This window comes from Hevea brasiliensis, chromosome 14, assembly GCF_030052815.1.
Source record: "Hevea brasiliensis isolate MT/VB/25A 57/8 chromosome 14, ASM3005281v1, whole genome shotgun sequence".
In the NCBI taxonomy this organism is placed as follows: domain Eukaryota; kingdom Viridiplantae; phylum Streptophyta; class Magnoliopsida; order Malpighiales; family Euphorbiaceae; genus Hevea; species Hevea brasiliensis.
Window position 1 is genome coordinate 9,249,055 of NC_079506.1, and position 21,714 is coordinate 9,270,768.

The 21,714-nt window shown below is 36.0% G+C and overlaps 1 protein-coding gene and 1 non-coding gene across 2 annotated transcripts; one reads left to right on the top strand and one right to left on the bottom strand.

The window, feature by feature from the left end:
* Positions 1-5,565: 5,565 nt before the first annotated feature.
* LOC131173483 (small nucleolar RNA R71) lies at positions 5,566-5,670 on the bottom strand. The gene has a single exon (XR_009143799.1). It is a non-coding gene; the product is annotated as a small nucleolar RNA R71 (small nucleolar RNA).
* A 6,063-nt stretch (positions 5,671-11,733) lies between these two features.
* On the top strand, positions 11,734-13,165 carry LOC131172693 (vegetative cell wall protein gp1-like). Its single transcript, XM_058134203.1, has 3 exons — positions 11,734-12,311; positions 12,409-12,650; positions 12,957-13,165. Exons 1-3 carry the CDS (start codon positions 11,734-11,736, stop codon positions 13,163-13,165), a joined length of 1,029 nt encoding a protein of 342 aa, XP_057990186.1.
* Positions 13,166-21,714: the final 8,549 nt, after the last annotated feature.

Genomic DNA, 21,714 nt, shown 5'->3' on the forward strand with positions numbered 1-21,714 from the left:
ACAGTCATGACACCGACTGATGCTTTCAACTTAAGCATGATATCTAAGACCTAATTGATGCCAAAAGGATAATTGACCCAGAAAATCAACCCAAAAGCCCCATGCCTAGCCAAAATTTCCAGCTACATTAGATCTCTACATGATCTCCATCACTCCAAATAACCCTAACAAAATTATTGACTTTATCCAACCCATCCAAAAGCCCAATGAACTTATCCAACCCATCCAAAAGCCCAGTGAACCTATCCAACCCATCCAAAAGCCCAATGAACCTCAGTCTATAATGGTTGTTGACATTTGTGATAATTCTAGCTATGATGAGGGTCCTTTGGATGTCTGGACTAATTCTGATGAGGAGATAGTTGCATTACAACTAGATAGTTCAGTTCCACTACTGTCTGATTTTCAAGTTGTTGGGATCTATGAAAACTAGATGGATTTAAAAGTGGCTACTATAAAGAAAGAGATGAAGTTTTTTCTTAGCATAGGCCTAGGAGAAAGTATAAATGGTCTGGTGACTTTTCTTGAGATGAAGGGGTAGATCACGAGTTATGGTTTAGGCTATGAGCCAACTGAAGAGAAAGAAAAGCCAAAGCCTCCTAAGTCCTTGAAAGAGGGGGCAATTACCTTGACATATGATTAGGGGTTATCACATATGAAAGAATTAGAGCAGAAAATCAGCACTATTGATCTAAAGACCGCATGGAAGCCAAGAACCTAAAGCTACACCCCTAAGTTTGAGTCTGTCTTTTGTAATGCTCACAGTAGTGATACAGATGTTTCCATTTTTGATATACTTGATGCTGATTTTAAAGCGAAGATCAACAATATGACCAGTCCTTCTGCTTACTTGTTTGATGTTTATTCTAATGGGCATATGCATGGCATTCATAATCATTTAGAATCAATTTCTATTAATGCATCAAAATCGATCTCTATTAATTTGGGTACACCAAATAGTCCTAAAGACATTAAGTTAGCTGAAGATTTAACCCAAGAAGAAAGAGATAAATTTATAGCCTTGTTAACAAAGTACCAAGAAGTACATGCCTCAAGCTTAAAATCAGATGCCGTCCCCATAGGAAAAGAGTGATCAAAAGTTGACTTAGCTAGTTATACTAATAAGGAGTAAAATTTCATTCTATGCAGGATTAATAGTAGCACATATGGACCTAGAGGGAGAAGGAAAATGATATGAAGACATAAGGAGGTCTCTGGAAGTGAGAGAATACTCACAATAAGCCTACAAAAGAGATAGAGCAATAATTCATAGAGTAGCCACTCAATTTACTTTAGCTGGAGGGCAATTCTACAAACTCTTATCTGTGATAGAAAAATAGGCTGAGAAAATAATGAAAGAAGTATATGCAAGAATGTGTGGTCTCCATATGAATGGAAAGGTTCTAGTTGAAAAAAAAAATGTTCGAAACATATAAGGATTGGCCTGAAAAACTCCTTTATGTTCTTTAAGGTTATCGTAGTACTACAAGGATATCCATGAGGGCAACCCCCTTCTCTTTAGTGTATGAGACTAAAGTAGTGCTATCCATTAAGCAAGAGATCAAATCCTTAAAAGTGATGTTAAAAGCTAAGATCCTAGAAAATGAGTGGGCTTAGAAGAGATATGAAGAACTAGTTTTGATTGATGAAAAGAGGATGTGAGCCTTGTATCGTATGCAGGCTTATCAGAGGAAGATAGCTAGAGCCTTTAATAAGAAGGTGAAGCCAAGAAAGATCAAAGAGGGAGACATAGTTTTGAAACAAGCTCGGCCCATCCCTTTTGATTTAAGAGGAAAGTTTACCCAAGCTAGGATGGTCCATACATAGTCAACAAGATCTTACCACAGTAAGAATATCAGACCTGGATGGGAATGAATTTCAAGAACCAGTCAATTTAGACAGGCTCAAATGGTACTTTGTGTGAGATAGGCCCGCTAAGCTGAAAACCTACAAAAGGCGGTCTAGGCAAAAGTAAGGGTTAAAAAAAAAAAATGCTAGATTGAAAACTTGCGAAAGGCGGTCTAGGCAAAAGGAGAGATGAGAGAAGATCTGGATGGAAAACCTGAAACGGTCATTCAGCAGGTTATAAAAGCTTATTTCTAACTTTGGAAGGTTAGAAATTTGGCAAAACCTAATGTAAGAGGGAGTAATGGTGTACCTGAATAAATAAAGAATTTTTTTATTGCATTAACTAGGAATGGATTTTATTTAATTATGATTGTGAATATTTTGTGTCTTGAGGGATACATCAAAAGATTAAGTAATTGAACTGCATTGTTTTGATTTAATCTATGCCTTCTAAAAAAAAAAAAAGGGAGCTTGCTAGGTAGAAAACCCGAAAGGGCCGCTTAAGCAAAAGTTAGCGCAAGCCCGCTGAGATGAAAATCCAAAAGGACATTTCAGGCAAAAGTTAGAGCACAGAGAATGGAGTTCATGAAAGAGAAATGAGTCAAGACAGAAACCATGGGGGGAGAGAAGAAAAAAAAAATCAGAGAGAAATTGTATTGTGACCTTAAAGAAGTCTTTTTTGGTGAACAATTCTTCTCAAAAACTTTGAGGCTATAAGAAAGTTTTTGCAAAAAGAGGTCCCCCAGAGGACTAAGTTTTTTTTTAGAATCTTTAGTAAAATCAGCATGCCCATGATAGGAAGTAGCATATAGGAAACATAAAAATCAGAGAGAATTTTGAGACCCAATCATTCTAAATTTTTCAAATCATGACAAATATTTTTTGGTAAGTCCTTAGACGTTGTTTAGGGCGCATGACATAGTTGTGTAAGGCATAGAAGAACATGCATCAACATGTCACCTGTGGGTGTATAAGGCGTAGAATAACATGCATCACCACAGTTTCAATTGTCGAACTACGAGGGGGTCTAATTCTTCCTCAAGATAGCGAGGGGGATACGTAGGTAGTTTAGGACCGCGGTCCTAAATATGAACCCATAACATTTTATGACAGATATTTTTTGATAAGTCCTTAGACGTTGTTTAGGGCATATGGCATAGTTGTGTAAGGCGTAGAAGAACACGCATCAACATGTCACCTGTAGGTGTGTAAGGCGTAGAAGAACATGCATCACCACAGTTTCAAGTGTCGAACTACGACTGGGTCTGATTCTTCCTCAGGATAATGAGGGGGATACGTAGGTAGTTCAGGACTGCGGTCCTAAATACGAATCCACAACATTTCCAATCACACAGTTGCCATTATCATGAGACCGTAGCTAGTCTCATGACACAGAGTGTATCGACAGAGCAAGATGCACTCAATTTTCACATGACACAGTTATCACTGTTATGAGTGTTACACTCATTTGATATAGGCATTTTAGGGTAGTTTTGCATCCATTTTGCCCTTATATTTTAGTATATTTTATATTTTTAGCTTTATTTTAGTTTATTTGTTAATTTTAGATACTTTATATTTGATTTTTGTAATTTTGTTGTTTTTGATAGGATTTTGTGGCAAATCGAGGATCAATGAGTGCATTAGGAAGTGATTTGAAGAAATTTGGGATTCTTTAAGCATGGAGGAAAGTTGAAGAAATCAAGCCGAAATTTGCTTGAGACCTTGCTTAAGGTCATGCTCAGGGTAAAGCGGCAATGCTTAAGGTGCAACACAAGTCAAGCATGAGCAGAAAAGTCCATTTTACTATAAGTCTGCCGAGATTTCTTGAAGGTCCGCTAACCTTAAGGCATAGCGACTGTGAGGCTAAATTTGCTAAGAAGCTGCTTAGGGTTAAGCCGAACCCTAAGCAGAATGCCCAGAATGTGAATAGTGCTGCTGACTTGGATAATTTTACACCTCATTTTCTATCCACTCCTTTTCTTTTATTTACTTTTAGGGTAACTTTTAGGGACCATATAAATTCATCATTTCCTTATTTTTGCCACAAGAGGAAGGGAGGAAAAACAAAAAGGAAAGAAAATTATATAGAAAGAGGTAGAGAAGACGCCATTCTCTGGAGGAAGAGGAGCTGTTGCATGAGTTTGGAGCTCCAGAAACCAGAGACCTTGGTTCTTCCACCTGGGTTTTCCTATTTCAGTCCTTTTATCATGTTTTTCTTTATTCTTCCATCTATATTTCTTGTAAATACCATAATGAGTGAGTAATTTCCTTAGATTTCAGAGTTGGGAAATATGTTTTAGATTAATTTGTGGATTTGGATTGGGTATTTCCTTATTTTATATGAATATGAGTTTTGATTCCTTCCTTGTGTGCTTGATTTACTTGCCTAATGTTGGTACCCATTGGGTATTGTGTTAATCTTTGATTGAAGGACCGAAGGTGAAAGTCATTGATAGTTAATCAAGGATTGGAACTTAAAATCACCTAGATTTAGAAATAAACTAGGACTTTAAGAGGAATTAATTATTGGTTACAAAACTTCATGGGTTTTAAAGTAATCAAATACATACGAAAGTAGGTTTGGTTATTTTTAGAATACGTTTTGATTTGCTTGAAAAAGATATCAAAGAGATTTAGAATCAATTTCCTTCAAACTCTATTTTTCCCTAAAAATTGGAATGCCCAAGACAAATCCCAATTAATTTATGCATAAACCCCCAACTCTGGAATCACTTTTACCATAATTAGACTTTCGTTTAAATTACCCATTGTTAATTTTAGTTTAATTGTGAACTAGAATTAGAATTTATTTGTTTGCTCTTTACCCATTTCAATTAGATTAATCAATTTACCTTGCTCATTTACATTTACCATTTATTCATTAATCATTAGCCCAAATAATCGCTTCATTCATAGTTTAGTAATCAAACAGCAAATCCTCGTAGGAACGATACTTGATTCATCACTTTATTACTTGAGACGTCCCGTATACTTGCGGATAAGTCACAACAAGTTTTTGGCGCCGTTGCCGGGGATTTGATTTTTGCTTGATATTGAACGATTGTTTGTTTGGTTAATTTGGGCATTTTACTTTATTTTCTTTTTACCATTTTACTTTGAGAGTTTGTTTATTTTTTTTGTTTTTCAGGTGCTATATTTTATGAGAAGGACAAAAAGTGAAGAAATCAATTTATTCTTTGACCCAGAAATAGAGAAGACAGCAAAGGCTTTAAGAGCAGAATCTAAAAGGAGAAAAGCTGAAATTAAAGCTCAACAACAACAAGAAAGAACACAAGAGCAAGAGCAAGTACAAGAAGAAATGGCTGACAACAACAACAACAACAATAACAACCGCTCTGTGAAGGATCATGCCTATCCTAACATTGGAGATTTCATGCCAAGTATCACAAGACCAAGGGTAGAAGCTAATAATTTTGAATTGAAGCCTGCACTTTGTCAAATGGTACAACAAGCACAATTTGGAGGAAATCCAAGTGAAAGTCCACATGTGCATCTGGCACACTTTCTTGAGATCAGTGATATGTTGAAGATAAATGGAGTTTCTGATGATGCAATTCGACTCAGATTATTTCCTTTTTCTCTGAAGGACCGAGCTAGAGAGTGGTTACATTCTTTGCCACCGGGTTCTATCACAACATGGGATGAACTTTCTCAAGCATTTTTAGCTCAATATTTTCCACCAAGCAAGACCTAAGTGAGAAATGAGCTGACTTCTTTTAAACCTAGAGATGATGAGAGCTTGTATGAAGCATGGGAGAGGTACAAGGATTTGCAAAGGAGATGTCCACATCATGGGATTCCTAAGTGGATGCTTGTTCAACACTTTTATAATGGAGTTTCACCAGCTATTAGGAGTACAATTGATGCATCTTCTGGAGGTGACCTTATGGAGAAATCTGAAGATGAAGCTTTTTCTGCTCTTGATAAAATTGCTTATAACAACTACCAATGGAGTTGTGAGAGGAATGAGATCAAGAAACCACCGGTATGTTTGAGCTTGACGCCATGAATATGATTAATGCTAAGTTTGATGCTTTGACAAAGAAGATGGACAAGTTAAGTATGAAAGTAGATTCTTCAAAGGAGGTTACGTAATACACTAGAAATTGAGCTGCAAATGTCAATTGTGCACAGATTTTTCTGCACTTAATCAAGATTTTTCAAGTGAGCAAGTGGATTATGTGGGAACTACAATCAAAGACCGTGTGGTAACCCATTTTCTGCAACTTATGATCCAAAGATGGAGAAACCACCCAAATTTCTCTTGGGAGGTAGACAAGGGCAAAATCAGAATTTTCAAAGAACCTTCGGATATCAACAAAATCAGAATTTTCAGCAGAATAGAGGGCCTCCTCTGGAATTTCTAAACCTCAAAATGTACATGCTCCACCTCTACCACAACAAGAACAACTAGATAAGACAACTAGATTTGAATCTATGATTGAAACTCTACTTGTTAGCCATCAAAGTCAACAAGAAATGATTTCTCAATTAGCATCTAAAGTGGATCAAATGGCAACACACAACAAGATGTTAGAGAATCAAATAGCTCAACAAGCTAGCTCTTCAAGTAATAAAGCATTTGGGAAGCTTCCTAGCCAACCGTAAAATTCAAGGGAGCATTGCAAGGCTATTACATTGAGAAGTGGAAAATATTGGAGAATGGGGATAAAAATATTGAAGAAAAGTTGAAGAAAAGAAAAGCGAGAAGGAGATGAACAAACCAAGTTGAAGTTAGAATTGAAGCTGAGAAAGAAAATTCAGTGGAAGAAAAAGGAAGTAAGGAGAGGGAGAGCAAAGAAGAGGAGCCCAAATATGTTGCACCTAAAGCCTACATGCGACCTTTACCATTCCCACAAAGGTTTCAGAAAGCAAAATTGGATAAACAATTTGGGAAGTTTTTGGAGGTATTGAAGTCTTTGCATGTGACTATTCCTTTCACTGATGCCTTAGCACAAATGCCTTCATATGCCAAATTTTTGAAGGAGATTTTATCTAACAAGAAGAAATTGGAGGAATTTGAGATCAGAGCTCACGGAAGAAAGCAGTGCCATTTTGCAAAATAAGCTTCCACCCAAACTGAAAGATCCTGGGAGTTTCTCCATACCATGTCACATTGGGGATATCAGTATAGATAAGGCTTTATGCGACCTTGGAGCCAGTGTTAGTCTGATGCCATTGTCTATCTATGAGAAAGTGAAGATTGGAGAAATGAAGCCTACTACCATATCACTACAGTTAGCAGATAGGTCTATTAAATTTCCAATTGGAGTAGTTGAGAATGTTCCTCTGAAAGTTGGGAAATTTTTCATACCAGTGGACTTTGTGGTATTGGAGATGGAGGAGGATGTACACATTCCTATTATTCTTGGTAGACCTTTCCTTGCTCATCTGAGCTGTGATTGATGTAAAAAATGGGAGGCTTACATTAGAAGTTGGGGAAGAGAAAGTTGAATTTAATTTGTTTCAAGCAATGAAAAAGAAAGATGATTCAAACTCATGCTTGAGAGTTGATGTGATAGATGAAGAAGTTAGAGAAGTGCTTAAAAAGCAACATCCTAAAGATCCCTTAGAAGCTTGTTTGGTTCATAACATCAAAAAAAAGGATGAGATTGAAGAAGCTGCAGAATATGCTACAATTTTGGAAGGAAATCCACCATTGCCTATGGCTGATATTGAAAAGATTGGGGACTTGAAGCGAGAAACGACTTCATCATCAAAGTTTGAAAAAGGTGAAGCACCTAAGGTAGAGTTGAAACCTCTTCCAACAAATCTCAGGTATGCTTTTCTAGGGCAATATTCTACATATCCTGTGATTGTTAGTGCTAAATTGACTGATTGTGAGGTTGAAAAATTATTGAGAGTTCTTAGGAAGCATAGAAGGATAATTGGTTATACCATTGATGATATTAAAGGAATACATCCTTCTGTGTGCATGCATAGAATTTTGTTGGAAAATGACCATAAAGCCTCTCGAGAATCACAAAGTACATTTAATCAAAAAATGAAACAGTTTTTCAAAAAGGAGATCTTGAAATTGCTTGATGCAGTATCATTTACCTGCTTCGACAAAGAATTGGGTAAGTCCGATTCATGTTGTACCTAAGAAAGGGGGCATCACAAAGTAGTTAAAAATGAAAATGATGAACTAATACCTACAAGAACTGTAACTGGATGGAGAATGTGTATAGATTATAGGAAATTGAATAAGGCAACTAGAAAGGACCATTTTCCATTACCATTTATAGATCAAATGCTTGAGAGACTAGCTCATCATTCTTATTTTTGCTATTTGGATGGCTATTCAGGGTTCTTTCAGATCCCTATTCACCCAGATGATCAGGATAAAACTACCTTCACATGTCCTTATGGTACCTTTGCATATCGAAGGATGCCATTTGGACTATGTAATGCCCCTGCTACATTTCAACGATGTATGATGTCCATATTTTCTGACATGATTGAGGGTATTATGGAAGTGTTCATGGATGATTTTTCTGTGTATGGTAAATCTTTTGATGAATGCTTATTTAACTTGTCTAAGGTTTTGCAGAGATGTGAAGAGTTCAATTTAGTTTTGAATTGGGAAAAGTGCCATTTTATGGTACAAGAAGGAATTGTTTTGGGCCATCTTGTATCAAACAGGGGTATTGAGGTGGATAAATCAAAGGTAGAAGTTATTGAGAAAATGCCACCCCCAACATCTGTGAAGGGAGTGAGGAGTTTCTTGGGGCATGCTGGATTTTATAGGAGATTCATCAAGGATTTCTCTAAGATTTCTAAACCTCTTACCAATTTATTGAGTAAAGATGTGGAATTTAATTTTGATACTAATTGTGTGAATGCTTTTTGCAGGATAAAGGAAGCTTTGATATCCGCTCCTATTATGCAGCACCCGATTGGTCATTACCTTTTGAGTTAATGTGCGATGCTAGTGATTATGCCATTGGGGCTGTTTTGGGACAAAGGAAAGATAAGAAGGTGTATGCAATATACTATGCAAGTAGGACCTTGGATGATGCTCAAATAAATTACTCTACTACAGAGAAAGAGTTTTTGTCAGAGTATTTGCAGAGACAAATTCAGTCCTATCTTGTGGGGTCTAAGGTAATAGTGTACACGGATCATGCACTATCAAGTATCTCCTTGGAAAAAGAGGCTAAACCTAGATTGATAAGGTGGGTGTTACTCCTTCAAGAGTTTGACTTGGAAATTAAAGATAAGAAAGGAGTAGAAAATGTGGTAGCGGATCATCTATCTAGATTGAGGCAAGAACAAGGAGACAATGGGAAAAGAGCCCCAATAGATGATTATTTTCCGATGAGCAATTGTTAGTAATCATGAATACAAAAACCCCTTGGTATGCAGATTTTGTGAACTATCTAGTGTGTGGAATCCTTCCACTGATTTAACATGGCAAAGAAAAGAAGAAATTTCTCTTTGATGTGAAGAATTATGATTGGGAGGAACCATTTTTGTTCAAGAGATGTGGAGATGGGCTGATTAGAAGATGTTTAGCTGATGAGGAGATAGGGAATGTTATCAAAGATTGCCATTCTTCACTTTATGGGGGTCATATGAGTGTGACAAAGACTGCAGAAAAAGTTCTTCAAGCGAGTTCTTTTGGCCACACATGTTTAAGGATGTGAGGAAGTTTGTAAATGCATGTGATAGGTGTCAAAGGATGGGTAATATCTCAAAGAGAGATGAAATGCCCCTCCAAAATATATTGGAAGTGGAACTATTTGATGTGTGGGGCATTGATTTCATGGGACCTTTTCCATCATCCTTGGGACACAAATACATTTTAGTTGGAGTAGATTATGTGAGCAAATGGGTTGAAGCTATACCATCTCCAACTAATGATGTAAGAGTTGTGATTAAATTCCTTAAAAGTTCATTTTACAAGATTTGGAACTCCACGTGCCATTATAAGTGATGGAGGTTCTCATTTTTGCAACCATCAATTTGAAAGATTATTGCAAAAATATGGTGTGAAGCATAAGGTTGCAACACCCTACCATCCACAAACTAGTGGTCAAGTGGAGATTTCCAATAGAGAGCTGAAAAGAATTCTTGAGAAAATAGTGAATTGTTCGAGGAAAGATTGGTCACTAAAGTTAGATGATGCTCTTTGGGCCTATAGAACAGCCTTTAAAACCCCTATCGGAACTACCCCATTTAGATTGGTTTATGGGAAGGCTTGTCATTTACCATTGGAGTTGGAGCATAGAGCATATTGGGCCATAAGGACACTGAACTTTGACTTAAAAACTGCAGGAGAAAAAAGAATCGCAACTAAATGAACTTGAGGAGCTTAGATTGGATGCTTATGAAAATGCCAAGCTTTACAAGGAAAGAACTAAGAAATGGCATGATAAGCATATTAGGAGGAAAGAATTTCAAGAAGGTGATGTTGTTCTCCTATACAATTCTAGGTTAAGGTTATTTCCAGGAAAATTGAAGTCAAGATGGTCAGGGCCCTACACTGTTATAAAAGTATACCCCTATGGAGCTGTTGAGATAAGCAATGAGACCTCAGGGACTTTCAAAGTTAATGGGCAGAGATTAAAACATTATATTGTTGGAGAACCCACGCAAAAGTTTGTAGAGGTTTCATGGCTTGGTTCTCCAGTCAGGGATACTTAGGAGAATTGGAGTGGAAGGTCAAGCTTAAGACCTTAAACAAGCGCTTCTTGGGAGGCAACCCAAGCGTATCCTTTTATAGTTCATTAATTTTCCATTTCATTTCACTTTCAGTTTTCACCCTCATTAATCTCAAAAGTGACATTTGTTTATCTTTTGTAGGTAATTCATGAAGATTGGGCAAGTTTACACTTGTTGCAAAAACAAAGAATTAAAGGGAAGCAAGTATAAGCAACATTCTGCACTTTATGCAGTGCCTGTGAACAGTAACACCTTTAAACTTGTGCTAAATTGCTGATATTACAGTCTACTTGATAGCATATGTTTGATTTTGTGTTTTGTGTAAATTCTGTGAAATGCAACTTGAATGAGGATCAATTTTGATATTTAGGACTGATGAGAGCTTTATTGAAGTGCAAAAATAATGTTTGTTAAGTTTCACCTTTTAGTGTATATATAATTTTGTAGTCTGATAGGAATTTGCATGCTTTTGTTGGAATTGCTGCTAATTTCTGCAATCTGCAGATTTTTGCTACTGTTCATGCTACTGTTCATGCTGCTAAAAAGGTCAATTTCTACATTTTTTCTGCAATTCTTGGTTGATTGGAACTTGTCTGAAATGCTGCTGAAAATATGCTTTTGGTGTAAGTTTAGAAAGGAGACCATTTCATTTAAATGTGCAAAAAGGATAGTCACAATTGGTGCCTAAAATGAACAATGATTGCAAAAGCTAAATGAACATGTGCTATGCTTAGTAAGTTTATGAGAGAGATGAACTGAAATCCCTAAATTTTATGGTGTTTGTGTGTATTTGGTAATTGCTGAGGGTTACAATAGCATTCCATAACTTTTGGACTGATTTTGGTAAGCAAAACCACAATTTTGCCCAAAACCTGCCGAAACTTGCTGATGACATTGCTTGTCAAGCAAAGTCTTAAGCAACTTCTGCTGAACCTTATGCCTAACCCTAAGCATGGCCCAAAATACCACATGTCTACCCCACATTTTAAAAGGCCCAGCATTTCCGCCAATTTTCCAAAAACCTCGCCAACACTCCCGATAAACCTCGTCGACTTCCTTCCTCACGCCATTTTTTCCGGCAATTTTTGCAGGAAGCCGAAAGGTTTCCTCCTTTTCATTAAAATGGTAAGAACCAAAATGTGGTCCTCTCACAAACCCAAACTCAGTGGACTTCGACATTCTGTCAAATCTAAAATGGGTACTCCATCCTCATTACCCACAAACCCTAACCCCAGCCCCAGTCCGCCACTACCTCAGTCCCCACCACCACAAACGCCGCCATTACCACAATCACCACCACCTCAGTCACCGCCCCCGCCCCCAAGCCAAATACCACCTCTCATTCCGCCGACTCCCCTCTCGCCGCAATCCGAGCCGCCAAATGAAACACCAATTACCGACACCCATTCCCCAGAACCAACGCCTGACCCTGTTCCTACCCAAACAAAAACAAAAGGGAAAACAAAAAGGGCCGCAGGTAGACTCAAAGAAACCCCTGTCGGAAAAAGGAAACGAGTACCCTCTGTCCCTTTCGACTTAAACTCTCCACCTCAGTCCTCTGAACCAGTTAGCAAAAGGACTAGGTCTTCCTCGCAAACCCCAGCACCAGCGGTCCAAACACCAGTAACCCAGTCTCCCTTACATTCTCCAGCACCTGCGTCATCTGCAGATACTATAGAGGAGGTAATTTCTCCATTACCCTGGGCTTTTAGGGATATGGATATGAAAAAGGCCTATGAGAAATTGCTTTCTAAAACTATTTTGGCAAACAAGTATATGGATGAGCAGATTTTGAAAGAATTAGGCATTTATCAATCAGAAAATTAACTATTTGGATGTTATTAGCTGGATTGATTTTGCTAAAATTAGGGAACCAGTGTACAAGGATCTAACCCTCGAATTTTTGAGTTCCCTAAAGTTGAGTTTCAAACCAACAGTGCCTGAACATAAAGATATGATATATTTTCGATGTGCTGGAATTGATAGGGAGTTAGACATAGGTGCTTTGAATGCCATTTTTGGTTTTCAGGATTCGGGGTATAAAAACATTGAGTGGCAGCAAACTGTTTATGACCCTGTTCAATTCTGGAAAGATATTGCACCATTTGGAGGTTATTATAGACAGAGGACTGCAAAAGCCTCTAGGATAGTTGACCATGTATTGAAATACCTCCATAGGTTCATTACTTACACTGTTTTAGGAAGGGGACACAGTAACAGTATTGTGGGTGCTGGGGATTTGTTTCTATTGTGGTGCATGAAGGAGAGAAAACAAGTAAGTACAGCCCATTTCATAGCTACTCATTGGCACCAAATTGTCACCAAGCATACTAAAGGTAGTATTGTTTTTGGGGGGTACATAACTGCCATAGCAAAATCATTTAGCTTTGATGCTAGTCTATATAAACTGCTGCCAGTTTCTGGGGAATCATACATAGACAGCACCATGTTGCTGCATATGGATGTTTGTGAGAAAATAGGCCATACATATACTCACATTCTGACACCACGATACCCTGACATCAAAACCCCACCACTTTTGAAACTGATGAACCACAACCAACCTCTACCCCTCACTTGTCAGGAGACATGTTATCCATCTTATAATCCTTGGAATCCAGGATAACAAATTTCATGTCCCAACCATCCGCTCCCTCACGATACCACGTAAATTCTTGCTTCCTTGAAAAACTTAGAAATCAAAATTGAAGCCATGGGTCAAGAGCAGTTAACCAAAAGAAGAAGCTAGAAAAGAAACTTAAAAAGAGATTTTTATCTCTTAAAAAGAAATGCAACATCAACTTCAAATGCGGAGCTTTACAACAAACCGCCCAATCCTACAACAATTTATATCATTGGGGCCAAGCCATGTTTCAAGAAATGAAAGACTTAACAGAAAACTTGAAACCGCTCAAGCTTGGATCACAATGAACCAACCGCAGAACTGAAGCGGACCACGATGCAGCAACAAAGGCTTGATAGCAGAACTTGATCAGTAGCAGCAGTTTTAATTTTTGTTTTTAAGTTTATTTTGTAATCTGTTTATTTTAGCTTTCAAACTTTGGTAATGGTTGTAATACTTTGGTACTTAGTTTTTATTATTATCTCTGCACTTCTTTCCTTTAGTTTACTTTATTTTATTTTATCTTCTGATATGGACATAAACACTCTGTGAATGTTTCTTAGTTTAATTTTTGCTTTAACTGTTCCATTTTATTTCTTTACACTTTTTCATTTTCTTGACCATTATTTTTGCACTTTATCTTTTCTTCAATCCTAATTTTGTTGACATTGATGAGTTGCACAATTTTCTTTGAGCCGCAACTGTTCCACATCAGTTGGAGGTAACAGCTTACCTTTTACAATTTATGCTTATGGTATGTTGCCAATGCTTATGCTTTCGCTTTACCCTACGCAACAGGTTAAGCAACATCTTAAGCAGTGTAAATTCATACATTTGGGATACCTTTTCACATTTTTCTCTCTAAAGCTTCATTGTTAATATCATTTTGAGCTAATTTTGAATTCTTGAGCTTATACTGATTTAATCCCCAATTGTATATATTACATTAATTGATTAGTTTACACAATTTTGCCCATCTTTGTATTCATTTTAAACATTGAGGACAATGTTTCATTTGAGTTTGGGGGTGAGGGCAAAATTTTTGCAAAAATTTTTAAAATTTTCATTCATTCATTTATTGCATTTCATTCATTCATATATAGATAATCCATACACTTATACATATACCACACACATGTCTATACTCATACACATACATTTGCATATAGTTTTCATACAGATTACACTTAGTTTTAATTTGATTTATGCATTCATTTTAGGATCATGCACATCATAAAAATAAATTTTTACCTTGTCCTTAGAGGATTGAGAGTTGCTTTGAAGAGCAATTAAGCTTACTTTTAGAAGGGTTTGATGGATTGAAAGTTCTAGATAGGTGCAAAGTTATTAGATTCTTGCTTTAGTTCATATCTTCTTAGCCAAGGGCCACCCAATCAATTGCATTGACTTTGAGTGCCTAGAGAAAACTCTAAGGTGAGAAGTAGCTAATTGATGTCTCACCAATCCTAGAACAATCTTCCTAAACCTTTCAAGGCGAAATCATAGCATGCACTTGAAAAAGAAATGATCTAGGCATTCTTTGAATTTTAAACCCATATTTTAGCCTTAGCCAACCTCATTTCAAAATTTCCTTTGAAACCAATTTGAGCCTACATTTATCCCTCTTATTTCTTTGAAACCCACATTAATGCCTAGCCATAAACCCAAACACTTACCTACCCTCCATGAGAATAATTCTTTGAGTGATAGATACATTTAAATAATAATAATAATAATAATAATAATAATTAGTTGGGAGAAGTGATTCAAAGTAAAAAAAAAAAAAAAAAAAAAGCTAGCAAATTCAATTATGGTATGTAAAGTAATTCACCACCCAAATACACAAAGAAATGAGTTTGGGGGTGAATTGAAAGGGACAATTATAATTCAAAGTCAATGTTATTTATGTAGTCCCTCTAAAAGCTTCAAAATTATATGCTAGCATTGGTGAATAGTTGTAAAGTTCCTTCCCCCATTTGAAAAAAAAAAAAAAAAAAAAATTTTGTGTCTTGATCTTTTAATAATTTGATTATTCTCATATTTTGTTACCTTTATCCTTTCTTTGTTAGCCACATTATCACCCTCTTAGCCCCATTATAACCCTTGAAAGTCCTTTTGATCTTTTGATGGTGTTTTGCTACATTAGTGGAGATTGGAATAGGAGAATTGCCTATGGGATTGTGATATCATTAATCCATTCATTTACTTCCATCATTATTTGAGACACTTTAGCTTATGGATTACCCTATAGTCTATTTAGGCATGATTATTCTTTGTGATTGATTGGTTTGGGTTTAATGATATGGATAATTGACCCAAGGCTAAGCGGTGATAACTTTGGTAAGGATTGAATTCTTTGCATCTTGAAAGTGGGTATATGGTTTGTTGGTGGCCAAAGGTAAGCTTGAGAGTTTGGATAAGTAATTTTCATAAATTTAAGGTAAGGTACCCCAAATTGTTTTAATTGTTTTAATTTGCTTGAGGACAAGCAAAGGTTTAAGTTTGGGGGAATTTGTTACACTCATTTGATATAGGCATTTTAGGGTAGTTTTGCATCCATTTTGCCCTTATATTTTAGTATATTTTATGTTTTTAGCTTTATTTTAGTTTATTTGTTAATTTTAGATACTTTATATTTGATTTTTGTAATTTTGTTGTTTTTGATAGGATTTTGTGGCAAATCGAGGATCAATGAGTGCATTAGGAAGTGATTTGAAGAAATTTGGGATTCTTTAAGCATGGAGGAAAGTTGAAGAAATCAAGCCTTGAAAGAGCAAACCAGCCGAAATTTGCTTGAGACCTTGCTTAAGGTCATGCTCAGGGTAAAGCGGCAATGCTTAAGGTGCAACACAAGTCAAGCATGAGCAGAAAAGTCCATTTTACTATAAGTCTGCCGAGATTTCTTTGAAGGTCCGCTTAACCTTAAGCGCATGCGACCAGAGGCTAAATTTGCTAAGAAGTCGCTTAGGGTTAAGCCAACCCTGCGTAATGCCCAAAACGTGAATAGTGCTGCTGACTTGGATAATTTTACACCTCATTTTCTATCCACTCCTTTTCTTTTATTTACTTTTAGGGTAACTTTTAGGGACCATATAAATTCATCATTTCCTTATTTTTGCCACAAGAGGAAGGGAGGAAAAACAAAAAGGAAAGAAAATTATATAGAAAGAGGTAGAGAAGACGCCATTCTCTGGAGGAAGAGGAGCTGTTGCATGAGTTTGGAGCTCCAGAAACCAGAGACCTTGGTTCTTCCACCTGGGTTTTCCTATTTCAGTCCTTTTATCATGTTTTTCTTTATTCTTCCATCTATATTTCTTGTAAATACCATAATGAGTGAGTAATTTCCTTAGATTTCAGAGTTGGGAAATATGTTTTAGATTAATTTGTGGATTTGGATTGGGTATTTCCTTATTTTATATGAATATGAGTTTTGATTCCTTCCTTGTGTGCTTGATTTACTTGCCTAATGTTGGTACCCATTGGGTATTGTGTTAATCTTTGATTGAAGGACCGAAAGGTGAAGGTCATTGATAGTTAATCAAGGATTGAAACTTAAAATCACCTAGATTTAGAAATAAACTAGGACTTTAAGAGGAATTAATTATTGGTTACAAAACTTCATGGGTTTTAAAGTAATCAAATACATACGAAAGTAGGTTTGGTTATTTTTAGAATACGTTTTGATTTGCTTGAAAAAGATATCAAAGAGATTTAGAATCAATTTCCTTCAAACTCTATTTTTCCCTAAAAATTGGAATGCCCAAGACAAATCCCAATTAATTTATGCATAAACCCCCAACTCTGGAATCACTTTTACCATAATTAGACTTTCGTTTAAATTACCCATTGTTAATTTTAGTTTAATTGCGAGCTAGAATTAGAATTTATTTGTTTGCTCTTTACCCATTTCAATTAGATTAATCAATTTACCTTGCTCATTTACATTTACCATTTATTCATTAATCATTAGCCCAAATAATCGCTTCATTCATAGTTTAGTAATCAAACAGCAAATCCTCGTGGGAACGATACTTGATTCATCACTTTATTACTTGAGACGACCCGTATACTTGCGGATAAGTCACAACAATGAGACCGTAGCTAGTCTTATGATGCAGAGCTTATCAACAGAGCAAGATACACTCATTTTTCACATAACACAGTTATTACTGTTATGAGACCGTAGATAGTCTCATAACATAGAGTATGTCGACCGAGCAAGATATACTTGATCCTCATAGCCAATGTTTCATAGTTATTAGAAATTTGAGTTTCACTTTGACAAAACTTGAGCAATGCTTTTGCATTGATTTCAACTTTCGCCAAAGTGGGGGGCAAACTGTAGACCCTTATTTTGTGATGAGTATGTGCATTGAGGCCGTGGGAAACCCGATGATGAAAAATTATATGACTGTAAGATGTAATTGGAGGCATGGAGCTGAATTATTAATTCCGTGGCATGATCTTGAAAAAATAAAAATAATAATAAAGTTTTGGGGAAATTAATTTAATTAAATTTAAATAAAATTTTATTTTGTTTAAATTTAATATGGGTAATTCTTAAATGGATCTAATTAAATTTAATTGGACTCTATGGGCCTAAGAAAGCCTAATTAGGAATTTTAAATGGGACCCATTTAATTATTTTCTAAAAATTAAAATAACAAAATATCTCTCTCCTCCTTGACCCCACTCTCTTCCTCACTCCCTATTTGTGCCTTCCATTTTTTCCTGTCTTCCTATTGGTTGAAACACCTCACCCATATCCCAGTCTTATTCAAATTCTGCAATCGCAGTTGTTTAAGTCGTCTAAACTTTATCACCCTAAGACTCCAAATCCTACCACACCTCTTCCTCATTCCCTATTGGTGCCTTCCATTTTTTCCTGTCTTCCTATTGGTTGAAACACCTCACCCATATCCCAGTCTTATTCGAATTCTGCAATTGTAGTTGTTTAAGTCATCTAAACTTTATCATCCTAAGACTCCAAACCCTATCACACCTCTTTCCCAAAACCCTATAAATACCCTACTAGAGAAGAGAAGAAGGGGAGGATGGGAGGAAAGAGGAAGAGAAAAATCAGAGCTATAAGAAATTTAGAGATATTCAAGATTCTTTGAGTTCTTCCTTATTTTTTCTTTTCTTCAAGAAGATTTTCATACAAGATTTCTGGAATGTCAGTTTTTTATTGTTTTCTTTTCAAGATCTATGCCACGCAATATTTTAATTCTATGCTCTTTGTCTTCAATTTATTTTATATGTTCATATAGATCATGTAATCATGTTTAATTTGAGGGGATACACAACTCTACACATGTTTAGTTTCTGTCTCTCGTACTTTTATTATTTTTCTTTATTTTCTTTATTTTTGATTACAAACAAAATTGGTAAGTAGCCCTAAGGTAAGTACCAAAGAGGGCATTTGCGCGGAGCTTATATGGAGCTAAACGGGAGTAAGCCAGGGATATCATTGCCATACTAGAAGAGAAGACCCTTTTTTAAGGGTAGCTTGCCCCAATGGCAACTGCATTTACCAACAGGTAAGTAACTCTAAACTTATCGAATAACCATTGGCATGAAATTGTAGTAATAATAGAACTTTTATTTGATAAATTAAAATTAACTTTGTTTTTAATTTAACTGACTTTTGCATGTAATTAATTTAAATAAATACTTTGTAAATTAAACTAACATTGGCATGTAAATAAATTTAATTTAATACTTGGTAATTGTAAAATAAATTTACATGTTATAAATCTTTATTAGGTTGTGATTGTTTGGGCCTTATGTGATATTAGAATAAATTACACATGTACATGATTAACTTAGTTCAATTATCCTTGGGATAACTTGGTGAAAATTAATTAATTAGGTTAAATAGAAACGTAGGGTTATTTGAAATTGAATTTGTTTGTAAATTAAATTCTTAATAATAAATTAATTTTAGTCATCTGGTAAATATCATTTAAATAATTAGCAACCCCATAGATAGGAATTACTTGTGCATGAAAATTGTGTGTAAACAACAACCCTTTTGTGAATTACTTGCGTGTGTAGGATTAGAATTGCATTTTTTAGGATAAAGTTTAATAAAGGAATAATAAATAAGACTTCTAGAAACATTAGTAGAGGACTGGCACTCGAATCAACGAGGTTAGACCAGGCGTAAGGGGTGCCTAACACCTTCCCCTTACGTACCCACTATCCCGAACCTAGACATTGGGCTATGGTAATGACAGTTGTGGAAACTCTGCAAGGAGTAAGTTGCCATCCATGACCCTCGGAAGAAACACTGAATATGTCCCGATTTTTTACCCGGATGGCGACTCCTGTCTATCTATGCCTTCGTGGCATAAATCCTTAGTACCGTGGTAGTGTTATGGGAAGACGGTATTTACCAGTGGTTTGATTCTATTAGGATTGTATGAAGTGCATGTCTAGAAAATGCTGTCTAAGGAGGTGGTATTTAAGTGAGACCATTGTGACTCCACCATCTTTCCTGGGCATTACCTGGTGCATTTTATATAATTCCAATGGATGATATTTCGCCTCACGCCCCCACCCCCACAATCAGATAGTTTTTTGTCTACAATGGTTTCAGCCATTTGCCTAAGGTTTAGGAAGTGAAGAAGATATATGCTCTATAGCTAGCTGGAGTATACAATATATGTGCAAGAAGCTTGTATTTATAAACATAGAAAGCAAAATTAGCCACTTTCTTTCAAAGATTCTGTTCTTTCTTTATAGATCGTGAACAAATCATTCAATTTCATGCCGTACAGCCGACAATAAAGATAACCCTTCATGTGTAGAATATATATTTTATAGACCGACAATAAAGATTCTGTTCACTTTATAGACCGTGAGCAAATCTTTCAGCATCATGATGTTGATCAATCGGTCGTGTGGCCCCTCTACCAAGCGGGGCTTTAGTGTGGTTGGTTGTTAGTGAGCCAACTCATGGTGGGGGAGTAGGTTGGACTTTGTATTGTGGGTATAAATTCAGGTGAATTGGGCTTGAGAATTTTATATATTTAGGTCTTGTATTAACGCAGAATCAAGAAGAGAATGAATGAATTTTTTTTTATTGTGTAACTTATTTAGTTAGTCAGTTAAAAAAAGAGTTAATCAATTAGTTAGTTTTAATTTTTTTTCCTGCCTTTAGTCGCTTAGCTAACTATTTCCTATATATAAAGAACAATATTGTTCCCAGATTAATACAAGTTTCATTTTTTCACTTTCTCACAAAATTGATATGGCATCAGAGCGGTTTTCTCTCTTTTCTCTCGAATTTTTCCCTCTTTAAGATTTCTTCAGTTTTCATTCTGTTTCTGTTTCTCAACCTTCAGAACTTCTTAACTGTAATATCCTTTTCCTTATCCAAATTCTTTCTGTGCTCTTCCTAATTCTTCCACATCTCATCATATACCTGCACCTCAATCTCAATAACTCTATTCCCAACCTGCTTCATCAACCAGAACTTCAAATAGAGTCAAAAGACCACCGACATACTTACAAGATTACCATTGTAATCTTACCTCTTCAGCTGCTACTAATCGCCTTTCCTCAAGTATTCTATATCCTCTATCTTCTGTTTTATCTTATCATTCCTTGTCTTCTTCACACAAACATTATACTTTGTCTATTTCTACCCATATTGAATCTAAAACATATCAATAAGCTATTAAATTAGATGTATGGTAAGAAGCCGTGGCCTTTGAAATATCTGCTTTAGAGCAAAATCATACATGGAAATTGATGGATATACCACAGGGAAAGACTCCTATTAGATGCAAGTGGGTATATAGAATAAAGTACAAGGCAGATGGGACAATAAAGAGGTACAAAGCTAGGCTGGTTGCCAAGGGATATACAAATAATTAATGGATAGATTATTTTGACACCTTTTCACCTGTTGCTAAGATGACCACTATTCGGATTTTATTAGCTTTAGCCTCTATTAATCATTGGCATTTGCAGCAATGTGATGTGCATAATGCTTTCTTACATGGGAACTTGAAAGAAAAGGTTTACATGACTTTACCTCCTGGATTCCACTCACCCAAACCTAATCAAGCATGCAGGTTACAAAAGTCTTTATATGGGTTAAAACAAGCTAGTAGACAATGGTTTTCCAAGTTATCTCATGCTTTGTTGTCTTGTGGCTATACTCAATCTAAACTGATTACTCACTTTTTGTAAAGCTATTGGTCAATCTTTTACCGCCATTTTGGTATATGTAGATGACTTAATATTGGCAGAAATGATATGACTGAAATCACAAAGAATTAAAAGCTTCTTGTATTCTTCATTTAGAATTGAAGATTTGGGGACTCTCAAATACTTCTTAGGCTTAGAAATTGCAAGATCACAAAATGGCACATTTTTATGCCAAAGGAAGTATGCTCTTGAATTACTTGCGACACTAGTTATCTAGCTTCAAAGCCAAGAAAATCCCATGGATTCTTCTACCAAATTGTCCAAGGATAGAGGAATTCCACATTCAAATATTTCTTCATATAGACGCCTTGTTGCTAAACTATTGCACCTCA

Bases quoted from the DNA above. Each gene is read 5' to 3' on its own strand.
- LOC131172693 (XM_058134203.1), top strand. From the start codon at position 11,734: ATGGGTACTCCATCCTCATTACCCACAAACCCTAACCCCAGCCCCAGT. The intron at 12,312-12,408 runs GTATATGGATGA...TGCTAAAATTAG, and splicing joins AAAACTATTTTGGCAAACAA to GGAACCAGTGTACAAGGATC. The intron at 12,651-12,956 runs GTTATTATAGAC...AACTGCTGCCAG, and splicing joins AGATATTGCACCATTTGGAG to TTTCTGGGGAATCATACATA.